We start from the raw sequence: 12,642 nt of genomic DNA, 5'->3' as shown, positions 1-12,642 counted from the left end.
GACTGCAAGGGTCATCTAGTCCAACCCCCTGCAATGCAGGGATCTCAGCTAAAGGATCCATGACAGATGGCTGTCCAACCTCTTCTTTAAAACTTCCAAGGAAGGAGAGTCCGCCACCTCCCGAAGGAGGCCTTTCCACTGTCAAACAGCTCTCACTGTCAGAAAGTTCTTCCTGATGTTGAGCTGGACTCTCTTTTCTTGTAACTTGAAGCCATTGGTTCAAGTCTTCTACCCTCCGGAACAGGAGAAAACAAGCTTGCTGCATCTTTCATGTGACAGCCCTTGAGATATTTGAAGATCTCCTCTCAATCTCCTCTTTTCTCCAACTCCCTCAAGGTTCCTCATAAGGCTTGGTTTCCAGACCCTGAAGGAGCGTCTCCACCCCCATCGTTCAGCCCGGACACTGAGGTCCAGCACCGAGGACCTTCTGGTTGTTCCCTCACTGCGAGAAGTGAGGTTGCAGGGAACCAGGCGGAGGGCCTTCTCGGTGGTGGCACCCGCCCTGTGGAACGCCCTCCCACCAGATGTCAAAGAGAAGAACAACTACCAGATTTTTAGAAGACATCTGAAGGCAGCCCTGTTTAGGGAAGCTTTTAATGTTCAATGTTTCATCGTGTTTTTAACATTCTGTTGGGAGCAGCCAGATGGGTGGGATATAAAAGAAAAATATTACTACTCCTACTACTTTATCATCTTGGTCATCCTCATCTGCAAACATTCTCTAACCCCTAGTGGTGCAGCAATAAATCTGTTAGCACACTTGCAAAGCTAAGCAGGGTCCAGTATGGTTTCCTGTTGGATGGGGTACTAGTATGTGCCGAGATTCTTGCATTGCGGCTGGTTGGATTAAATGACCCTCCTTCCAGTTCCTTCCAGTTCTACAATTCTATGGTTCTATAAGCTAAAAGAGGGAAATGTAATGAAGTGTGGTATACACATGCATACTTTCAAAAAAACAAAAATGTTCTGCTCACTGACTTAAATAGCATGCATTTTATTTTATATTTTTGATTTTATGTTATTTTTTAATAGCATGCAGTGTGTTTTCTTCACCAAAAATTTCACAGGCATTGCTGAAGGGCAGATAAAACTGTGTTGTGATCCACTTGGCCACCCTGCTCTGGAATATGGCCAGCTGCTTTGGCAAAACCACTCTGGGTATTAACCTGGAGGGCTCCAGCCCACATGTCTGTGAATGGAATTAGAAAAAGAAGAAAGTAGGGGGAGGGCCTTAACTGCTCAAAATATTAGAAGAGAATCTGCACACATTCTGAGAGGCATGTATACAAACATTTTCAGAATGTTCTGGTTGTCAGGGTGCATTAAGCTAAGAATGCACTAAACTTCTGATTTGTGAGTGCTGATGATATACTTGTATTATTCTGAGAGACATTTCATGCACCACTGCTTAGAAGGAGGCATGTATGCTTAGAAGGAGGCCTTTTTAGATGCTTTGAGTAGTCATGGTACCTTCAAGTGCATACAGGCTGTCATGGTCCGGTTCATGGGCAATCGAAGTCCCAGCAGCGGACGTCAGGACTGGGGGCAAGATGGTGGGGTGGGAGCAGGATTGGAGGTCCAGAAGCCAGGAGTTCGGGGGTTGGAGAGCCGGGAGTCAAGAAGTCGAGGGTCCGAGGATCAAGAAGCCCGGAGTCAAGAAGCCGAGGTTCAAGAATCAGGAAGCAAGAAGCCAAACACAGCAAGGCAGGAAGCGTGTTGCTGTGGCAAATTGCTGAAGGTAAATGCTGACCTTATATCTCTTCCCCACTCTTGCCACCCAGGTGCTGTGAGTCACCTGTGAGGCTGCACCCTGCCTCTTCAAAACAAACTTAGGAAGGCCCCAGTCCTGCAAGGTCCTATTGGTCACAGGGCCTGGCTCCTGCATGCACACCTGACACAGGCCAACATAGACCATGTGGAGATAGCCTAACCATTGAGCTAATTACTGTGAGTCAGTCCAGAGTACAGTGCCAAAGAACATGATAACCACATCCCCTCAACCAGCCTATATAGTAAAAAAAAAAAAAAAATAGCAGAGAAACTATTGACCTTATGCTGAACTGACAAGTAGAATGAGATGCTATGGTAATTCAGTTTTCAGTTCTAAGGCATTTTAATGGAGTCCTGTTACTATGGGAAACGTGATACTATGTGTAATGAGAATACGATATACCGATAGTGCCATATAGCATGGTGTATTGTAAGCAATGCTACGTTCTGCCATTGCGCTACATTGTGCCCTGACACATTGCTATAATAAAGATGCAAAGGCGTATGTATGTATGCGCTGCCAAGCCCAGGCAGCACTAAAGGCCAGCTGCTGTCTCTTCTCCCACACATGTCCCTATTCCAAGATACATGGAGTATGAGCCTTTAGCCTTATTGTATATCACAGGAATGCATGGGCAAATCCTGACATGACTTAGAATCTGGGCAAAATACCTGGGGCTGTATCCAACTACAGTGGTACCTCGGGTTACATATGCTTCAGGTTACATACTGTCAGGGCTGCCACTCAGTCCCAGCTCACATAGGACCACGCTAGCCAGCGTTCAGGTTAAAAGAGTCTTTATTGGATTACAGGTTCCATTTCCAAACTGCAATGTGCAGCCCTACTTCTTCTAGGTCAGACCGGCGAAGACCCGTCTGAGTCTCCGCCTCTAGCACACCAGCTTAATACCCTAGCCTTGCTCCACCTCCTGCGCCTTTCCCTCCGTCTCTGGGTCCTTCTGCCCCCCGGGGTCTCCTTTTTCCTACTCTCTTCTGACGCGGACCCCCCTGACCCTTCCGCCTCCTTGCGGCGGGCTTTGGGACCTGGTTCACTCTCTGGGCTGCTTACTGCGCCAGCTTCCGCTACATTTGAACTTGGCGCGCGCGCCCAACTCTCAACCTTCCTCTTGATCGTTTCGTCGCTCCCCGAGGTGGGCGTGACTACTCCTGACTCATGCCCTCCCTCCTTCTGAAAGCCTCCGGAACCCGATATCTGGTCCCCTTTCTCCCCGCTGTTCCCGTCTGGGTACGTGGGTCCCGATCTCCAACTGCTGCTCTCTGATTCCTCTCTGGACCCTTCTTCCTGGGATGTCCCCCTGCTTTCCCCCCTTGCTCTGACTGCTGGCGCTCCCTTCTGGGAATCCTCGGACTCACTGGATAAGCTCGGCGATCTCGGTTCGTCATCCCCACTCATCTTTCCTTCGTATTCCTCCCCCTCGCTCTCTGTCTCCTCCCTTCTCTGCGTCTCTGCTTCTGAACCCCTGACATCCATCCCCCCCTCGAAGCCCCCCCTTCCCCCCTCCCCACTTTCAAGGGTGGTTGCAGGGTGCTCCATCATCACAGGAGTGAATGCCGGATACAGTTCGCTCCTCGTTGCTGGCCGCCAACTGAAGACCTCCGAGTCTTCCTCCTCGCGTTCGTCAACGGTGAGCTGCTCCGCCTCCATTTCAGTGCCGCCGTGCTCGAAACCGAGATCCTCCCCGCACACGTCCATGTCAGTCTCTGCGTCGGTCGCTTGACCTGGCATCTCCAGCCACCTCCGGCGCCACTGCTCCTCTGGCCGATCGTCCCACCAATACGAGGTGTCGGACGCCGAACCCTCCGGTGACCCCTCTGGGGAATGTGTGCGCTGTGCGGGCTCCCCGTCCGAGTCGAAGCCATGGAACGTGCTGGAGGAAAGTGTGGGCGTGAACAACCAGTCGTCGAAGAAGCCTGCTGGCATGGGTCTGTGTGGGAAAAGGGCATGAAACTCGTCCTTGAGCAGGGGTTCCTCCAAAGCGTAGTCTGGCACCCAGCTATTAGCACTAGCCCGGGTGCCCTCTCTGGCTAGGAGGTATTCCACTCCGTCTTCCCCCCATCTGGAGTCCAAAATCTCCGTGACTTCGTTGATGGGGTCCTGCTGTGGCAATCTTCCCGCCTCCGACCGCTCCTGAGACGGACTCGGTGCTGTTCCTGGTTCCTGGAACCTGTGAGGTGTCCTGTAGGGAGTGAGCACCGACCTGTGGAACACCGGATGCATCCTGGAACCCTCCGGTAGCACCAGCCTGAAAGCTACTGGGTTGATCTGCGCTTCGACTTGGTATGGACCGAGTTGCTTGTGCCCCAACTTCTTTTTGGCTAACGATCTGGTCGGCACTGCGTGGGCTGCCAACCAGACCCAGTCTCCCACTCGGATCTCTTCGCCAACCCGCCTGTGCTTGTCCGCTTGCACCTTGTATGCGTGCTTCGCTAGCTCCAGCTGCCGTCGGAGTTGATCGTGGACCTCCTGCAACTCAGACGCGAAAGCGTCCGCCGTCTGCGGTTCCCCTTCCCCCACTCTGTCCAGTCCCGGGAAGGTTCTGGGATTCCTCCCATTGTTGGCGAAGAACGGTGTCACCCCTGTGGACACGTGCTTCGTGTTGTTGTAGGCGAACTCGGCGAGCGGCAGGTAATCCACCCACGTCGCAGGCTGTTGATTGGCATAGCATCTCAGGTACTGCTGCATGATGGCATTGACCCTCTCCGCTTGCCCGTTGGTCTGCGGGTGTCTCGCTGATGTCAGGTTGATTTTGACGTTCAGGAAGCCCATCAGCTTCTGCCAGAAATTCGAGATGAACTGGCGACCGCGGTCGGACAGTATAGACCGCGGCAGCCCGTGCACTTTGAACACGTGATCTATGAACAGTTTGGCTGTTTGTTCTGCCGTGGCCACCTTCGCACACGGTATGAAGTGTGCCATCTTGGTGAACAAGTCCACCACCACTAGTACAGCCGTCTTGCCTCTCGAGCTGGGTAGATCCGTGACAAAGTCCAGGGCCACCCTCTCCCACGGTTCAAACGGCGTTTGCAGCGGTTCGAGCAGTCCCGCCGGTGGTTTGTGCACCGGCTTGGCCCTCTGGCAGGTGTCGCACCTCGCGACGTAGTCCGCGACTTCCCCTCTCAGTCTGGGCCACCAAAAGTCCCTTGCGACTAATTCCACCGTTTTTTCCGTGCCAAAGTGCCCGGCCGTGGGTGCGTCGTGCAACTGCTGCAGTACCTTGGCGCGAAGTTCATCTCCCGGCACGTAGATGGCCCCTTTACGTAAGAGCAAGCCGTCCCGTATCTGGAACTCGTCGCTCTTCGCCGTGCCCTTGTGCACCTCGGCCATCTTCGCCTGCGCGAATGAGTCGTCCTGCAACGCCCGCCGCACCGCATCCAGGTCTACTGTGGCTGAAGCGCACGCCCACGCTGTTGGCGCGAAGATGTGCATGGCTGCCGCTGGCGTCGCCTCTTCGAGGTATTGCGGTTTTCGGGACAGTGCATCCGCCATGATGTTGGTGTCGCCTGGGACGTACTCTATTTGGAAATCGAAGTCAGCAAAGAACTCCGCCCAACGTATCTGCCTCTGGTTCAGGAACTTCGCCGTGCGCCAGTGCTCCAGATTCTTGTGGTCCGTGCAGACCTGCACCGTGTGCTTGGCGCCGATCAGGAAGTGCCTCCATGCTTTGAATGCTGCATGAATGGCAAGCAACTCCCTGTCCCAGATGGTGTAGTTCTGCTCCGACTTGCTGAGCTTTCTGGAGTAGAACGCTCCCGGTCTCCAGACCCCCTGTGGGTCCCTCTGCAGCAGGACAGCTCCCACTGCTCTATCGGACGCGTCTGTCTCTACCCGCATCGGTCTGCTGGGGTCGATATGCAGCAGTTGCTCTTCCGACGCGAAGAGACGCTTGAGTGCCTGAAAGGACTGCTCTGCCTGCTCCGTCCAGATGAATTTCTTTTTCTTGGAGCTTAGCGTGTCCGTAATAGCCGCCGTCTGCATCGCGAACCCTTTGATAAACTTGCGATAGAAGTTGGCGAAGCCGACAAACCGCTGGACCTCCTTCCGGTTGCGCGGGCTCTTCCAATCCAACACCGCTCGCACCTTGGCGCTGTCCATGGCTAGCCCCTTGTCCGACAACTTGTAACCCAAGAAATCCACCTCCGTCGTGTCGAACTGGCACTTCTCCAGTTTGGCGTACAGTCTATGCTGCTGCAACCTCTCCAGCACCTCCCGAACATCCTGGTCATGCGCTTGCTGCGACTCGGAGAATATCAGGATGTCATCCAGAAAGCAGACGCACTTCTTGTAGAGGAGTCCCGCCAACACATGATGCATGAAAGCTTGAAAAACGTGGGAGCCATTTTGCAATCCAAACGGCATCACTCTGTACTCGTAGGTTCCCAGAGGCGTGAACATGGCTGTCTTCCACTCATCGCCCTCCCTCATGCGGATGAGATTGTACGCCCCTCGCAGGTCCAACTTGGTAAACACGCGTCCCTTGCGCACCGTCGCCAGTAGGTCGTCAATCCTGGGCATGGGGAAATCAGAGGGCTTGGTCATCTTGTTCAAGAGGCGAAAATCCACCACCAGCCTTTTTTGGGGCGTGTCCTTCTTCTTCACAAAGAAAACAGGACTGCCCCCTACTGCCCTGGACTCCCGGATGAAACCGCGCTCCAAATTGTGATCTATGAACTGTTTGAGTTCCTGTAGTTCATCCTCCGACATGGAATACAGCCTCCCCTTCGGTAGCGTCGCCCCTGGTAGGAGGTCAATCTTGCAGTCATATTGCCTGTGCGGTGGTAACTTGTCTGCCTCCTTCTCGCAGAAGACCTCCAGAAAGTCTGCATATTTGTGGGGGACTGCTTGCAACGTTCCCAACTGCAGTTGTGATTCCTCATCCTCTCCCTCCTGTTCTGGCAGGATGCAGTGTTCTGCGCAGTAAGAGGAGCCGAAGATCAGCTGTCGCTGGTACCAAGCCAGTGTCGGACTGTGCCTGTCCAGTCAACTCATGCCCAACACAATGGGTGTGTCCGACAGGCGGGTGACGTTAAAACTGATGACTTCCCTGTGGTTGCCAAGGCGCATCACCATTGGCGGCGTTTGCTTCACCACCTGCCCCCCCAGCAACTCTCTACCATCCACTGTGACGACTTGCAGGGGCAGAGTGGCCGGTAATAGCTGTATAGCGTGCTGCTCCACAAAATCCTGTGCTATAAAGTCTGCGTTGCTTCCAGAATCCACAGAAAGCGGCACTTCGATAGTGACGCCATCGGGCAGCTGGAGAGATGCTGTGAGTTGCACTACTGGTTTGGGTGGGAGGGGGTCCGTGGGTTGCAAGATTGCTGGGGACTGCTTCAGTGATGCGTCTGGCTGGGCCCCAGTGCCTCTGTCTCCAGCCAGACATCGTCGTTTCCCTGCTGTTGTTCGCTGTGTTGCGTGGCCGCTTTCACCATTGCGGGGGCTGCAGTGTGCTTGGAGCTCCTCTGGGGACACTCTTTCGCCAAGTGTTGAGAGCTGTCGCATATATAACACTTCCTGGTCCCTCTAGGAGGTTTAGTCTTGACTGCCGCCGGTGCAGGGGCTCTGGTAGCTGACTGAGCCCTGGCGCCTCCCACCTCCATAGGTTCCACTCCCCCTCCTGGCGGAGGTGTGGATTGCGCACGCGCAGCTTCCCTGGGAACGAAAGAGAAACTTCTCGCTGCTTCGCGCCCTCCACGTCCTTCGTCTCTGCACCATGGACGTTCTTCCAGCCTCACCCCCACAGTCAGCGCCCTTTGGACCACCTCCTGCGTGCTCCGGGGCCTCTCCCCCCTCGCAATTTCGTCTTTAACAGCACTGCTCAAACCTTCCCAGAAGAGGTCTCTGACTGGGGGCGAATCCCAGTCCCATTCTAAGGCACTGACCAGCGCAAAAAAGCGGGCGTGATACTGGCGTACGCTCGCCCTCCCTTGTTTCAGTCCATGAATCTCCCGTCGGGCAAGATCCACGTCAATGGTAGATAAAAAGCACGCATCCATCGCTTTGATAAAGGCATCTGCATTCTGAAGCGCCGGATCTTTATCCCTCCACAAATTGCGTAGCCACGCTTTCGCATCCCCATGCAAATGGGATAGTATAAACCCCACTTTCTCTTCCTCATCCCTAAAGTCTTTCGCCAGCAGTTGCAGTGCGCACATTACGTCTGCTCGAAAATTGGGGTACTGTTGTAAATTCCCATCGAAGTGAGCCACAAGCCCTCCTGCTCTCCGTGCCAACCCAACCCCCTCCGGTCTGGGTCCTGGCTGCCCATGCTTAACCAATGCTTCAAACCTGGCGTGGAGATCTCTGTAGGCGGCTGCCACATCCTCCTCCCTTTTCTTGGATGCCTGTACCTCCGCGTTCAATTGGGTCACTGCCTGTTGCAGCGCTGAAATTTTCTCTGCTTCCGTCATCTCTGCCAACCGTTGTGAGCTCGCTCCCAAACACCAATTTCCTCCTCTCGCTGCTTCTGCCTCCGCTGCGAGGTATCAGGTGTCCGAAGCTTTAAAGAGACGGGTCTTACTGTCAGGGCTGCCACTCAGTCCCAGCTCACATAGGACCACGCTAGCCAGCGTTCAGGTTAAAAGAGTCTTTATTGGATTACAGGTTCCATTTCCAAACTGCAATGTGCAGCCCTACTTCTTCTAGGTCAGACCGGCGAAGACCCGTCTGAGTCTCCGCCTCTAGCACACCAGCTTAATACCCTAGCCTTGCTCCACCTCCTGCGCCTTTCCCTCCGTCTCTGGGTCCTTCTGCCCCCCGGGGTCTCCTTTTTCCTACTCTCTTCTGACGCGGACCCCCCTGACCCTTCCGCCTCCTTGCGGCGGGCTTTGGGACCTGGTTCACTCTCTGGGCTGCTTACTGCGCCAGCTTCCGCTACATTTGAACTTGGCGCGCGCGCCCAACTCTCAACCTTCCTCTTGATCGTTTCGTCGCTCCCCGAGGTGGGCGTGACTACTCCTGACTCATGCCCTCCCTCCTTCTGAAAGCCTCCGGAACCCGATATCTGGTCCCCTTTCTCCCCGCTGTTCCCGTCTGGGTACGTGGGTCCCGATCTCCAACTGCTGCTCTCTGATTCCTCTCTGGACCCTTCTTCCTGGGATGTCCCCCTGCTTTCCCCCCTTGGTCTGACTGCTGGCGCTCCCTTCTGGGAATCCTCGGACTCACTGGATAAGCTCGGCGATCTCGGTTCGTCATCCCCACTCATCTTTCCTTCGTATTCCTCCCCCTCGCTCTCTGTCTCCTCCCTTCTCTGCGTCTCTGCTTCTGAACCCCTGACACATACGCTTCAGGTTACAGACTCCGCTAACCCAGAAATAGTACCTCGGGTTAAGAACTTGGCTTCAGGATGAGAACAGAAATCAGGCGGCGGCGGCGTGGCAGCAGCAGAAAGCCCCATTAGCTAAAGTGGTGCTTCAGGTTAAGAACAGTTTCAGGTTAAGAACGGACCTCCGGAACGAATTAAGTACGTAACCAGAGGTACCACTGTAATATATTTCACCAGTGCGAGGATTTCCACTTACACAGTGCAACTCCCTGCTGCCATCTCTTCAAAATAGAAAGGATTGTTTAAAAAACAAGGTCTCTTTTGGCAGAAACTTATTTCTGTGGAACAAATTCTGAGGCCCTCTCCCCCCCAAATCATGGTCCCTCAAAAGATTTACCTTCCACTCTATGGATTTACCCTACGCAGTGAAAGCAGCAATCCCTCTTGCTGTTCTGGCTTCTGTGATAGCTGCGCAGCCTGCAGTCGCTCCATAAGACGCACACACATTTCCCCTTACTTTTCAGGAGGGAAAAAGTGAGTCTTATAGAGCAAAAAATACGGTAAGTCCTGTGCAAATTACTTTAAAAGCGCTCCCACGCTCACTGGAGTTACAAACCTTCCTCTTCTGCTTAAATCCTTAATGCTGCTCGGCCCTAAGATTATCCACTTAAAATCAATCGGGTGCAACAATCCTGCCTTTTCTGGGGGCACCAGATCAATTCTTGCCATGCTTAGGAATGATTCATTCCCACAGCATGAGCGCAATGCCGAAGGCGAGCGCTAAGACTTAGAAGACCCGGCTTCTGCTGGGTCCCACCACTGATGGTGGGAAAGGGAGCGACAACTGGGGAAACTGCAAAGAAGGGGAAACTGCAAAGAAACCCATCTTCCTGCTCTGCTTTTGCTGCTGCTCTCCCTGAAAGGAGGAGAGAGATGCTCGGCCATCCCTGGACCACCATGGGGGACCCCCCCTAATTTTTTTACTATTATTAAAGATTTTCTTGGTTTACGAAAGTATGTGCAATCTCTCTCTCTCTCTCTCTCTCTCTCTTTTCCAATTAACATTTTTTACAGATCAGTTTCATTTGTTGAGACATTAGGAAGAAAAGGGGGAAAGAGGTGGGGGGGAAGGTGAGTGGGGGGGTGGCGATGTTTCTATTACACTTAATATATGTGGGGTTTTGTGTCAGTGTCGCTTGTGCAGGTTCTCTGCTATTCACTTGTGTTCCTTTGGTGGTGAGAGAGGTTGGGGTTGGCCTAGGGTGTGGTTGTTTGTTTGTGGTTGGCTGTGGTGATCTTTGTTTTCATATGTGAGTGGGGTGAGTGGGTGTTTTGGATCAGGTTAGCCATATTGAATTTGTATGCTGTTGGTGGATTTTTGTTGTTGTCTTGCTGGGCTGTGTATGTGATAAAGGGGAGCCATACCGGGGTGAAGGCATCTTCTTCTGTTTGTCCCCGTGTCAGTTTCAGGTTATTGGTTAATTTTTCTAGCAGGGCTGTTTCCCATACTATTTGGTGCCATTGGTCCATGCTTACTCCTGACAGGTCACGAGTTGTCCTTTCTTTGAAATGCTTTCACATTGCTTTACGGTTTTTTGGTGCACGCCTGAATAACCAAGTGAAAGAAACCCAATCAAGGCTTATTCCTCTTCTTTGTATGCATATGGAATAAAAAATCCCAGCATTGTTTTGTGTGGGCTTCTTTGACTTCATTTCTGTTTTTTGGGTGAATTTGCTCTCAGCTAAAGAACCAAGTGAAATCAACCCATATAAGATTATTCTTGTTTCTTGGGTGAATATGCATGCACACCTAAAGAACCAAGTGAAATCACTCCTAATATGGGTCTCTCCAGTGTCTGGTTATGGTGTTTCTGGCTGCTGAAAGTAGGTGGGTTATGAGTTCTTTGTGGTGTAAATGGGCATTAGTGTCTTGGAAGATGTTTAGTAGGGCCAATTCTGGGATGATTTCTAATACTTGCTTAGTTATTTTACATATCCCCCCTCTCCCCCCCCCCCGCGCTAATTTACTGCCCATGTTACTGGGCTTCTTGGTTTGATGGGAAGATTTTTTAAAAAAAAAATCACTTGGTTTATTTTTTGGGTGGGAGCTAGAGAGGGGGTTTAGTTTTTTTTAATCTGCTATTTAGTGGGTGGGAACATTGTTTTTGTTCGCTGCTTGCATCCTGCATCTTTAACTGTTAGGGAAGGGGCTGGTATTTGGGTTTTTGTATTCCCAATATATGGCATGGAATATTAATGTGTTCTATGATTCCTAACCTAATGGTATAATGATTTGTGCATATATATTTAAGTTGCTTGGAGACCCTTTGGGTGACAAGCGATGGAGAAGTTTCATAAACAAATAATAATAAGTGTGAATTTTAGGGTAACTGCACTAGAGATCACAGCACTGCTCAGCACAAAATTGATTTTCTGAGGCTGGCCTGAAACATTAACCAGCAAAGGTTCCCTGGGACTACTACAGCAATCTTGCCTGGGCCTGTACTGAAGGACAGGGGAACTCCCTGAAACATGATTCTGTATTTATTGGTGGGCAGAAGTATTAGCCATTAAGGTCACCTCTTTTGCATACATTGTGGCCAAACTGACCCCAAATCCCTTGAATACAATTGCCATAATGGTGGTGACAGATACAGTCACTGGCCTTGTGAAATCCTGTGCTTCACAATACTAGCAGTCTCAAACTCAGCATTGCTTGGGAATTCGAAGAAACCAACAAAATCAATCAGCAGGTAAGATCAGTGCAGTTTCTAAAGGTTCAGTCCACCATCTTGATTTAAAATGGCATCCAGTTGTATCCAATTGTAATAATCATATTCTTCTGCACCTTCTGAAGCTTCTTGAGGCATTAGTTATAGTTATTTTGCAATTGGTGCCCCCCCCCCCCAGCGCCACATCCAACCAACCTGGCTCTTCTTTCTGGATAACTGATTGACACAAGGTTGGGATGCTGAATCCCTCCTTTGCCCATCAATTCTCTCTTGAAGATCTGTCTCCACCTCTGTGGAAGAACTAAAAGCCCAGGTACCTAAGAGGACTTTAAACCCATTAAGTCAAAGCACAATAATTTAATGGATGAATTAATAAACATACCTTCTGCTTGGCGCTTTGCTTCAGGCCAATACGGGACTGGCTTCTGGACTGTGAAATAAGCGAGAAAGAGAAATATGATTTTGCTGAGGAGGGGAAATCGTGTGTGTTTTTAAAACGTCACATTAATGCTTTCTTGCAGCATTAATTCCTTTCGGGTTCTGGCAAAATAAAGTGCCTTCTTATAGTGATTAAGAGTGGTATTCAGATACATTTTAATTTCAGGGATGCGGGTGGCGCTGTGGGTTAAACCACAGAGCCTAGGACTTGCCAATCAGAAGGTCAGCGGTTTGAATCCCTGCGACGGGGTGAGCTCCCGTTGCTTGGTCCCTGCTCCTGCCAACCTAGCAGTTCGAAAGCACGTCAAAGTGCAAGTAGATAAATAGGTACCACTCCAGCAGGAAGGTAAACGGCGTTTCTGTACACTGCTCTGGTTCGCCAGAAGCGGCTTAGTCATGCTGCCCACATGACCCGGAAG

General features: G+C 51.6%; 1 protein-coding gene across 1 annotated transcript in view; it reads right to left on the bottom strand.

Annotated features, from left to right (window-relative positions):
- The window catches only part of RASGEF1B (RasGEF domain family member 1B), a 256,907-nt gene that overhangs the window by 207,606 nt on the left and 36,659 nt on the right, over window positions 1–12,642 (bottom strand). The window contains exon 2 of the mRNA XM_081207141.1: window positions 12,168–12,215. Coding sequence (XP_081063267.1) covers window positions 12,168–12,215 — 48 coding nt within the window. The remainder of the gene's footprint in view (window positions 1–12,167; window positions 12,216–12,642) is intronic.

Source organism: Podarcis bocagei, assembly GCF_964188305.1.
Source record: "Podarcis bocagei genome assembly, chromosome: 9".
NCBI classification, from domain to species: domain Eukaryota; kingdom Metazoa; phylum Chordata; class Lepidosauria; order Squamata; family Lacertidae; genus Podarcis; species Podarcis bocagei.
The sequence above is the reverse complement of the archived record's forward strand: the minus strand, read 5'-3'. Positions and strand labels throughout refer to the sequence as shown.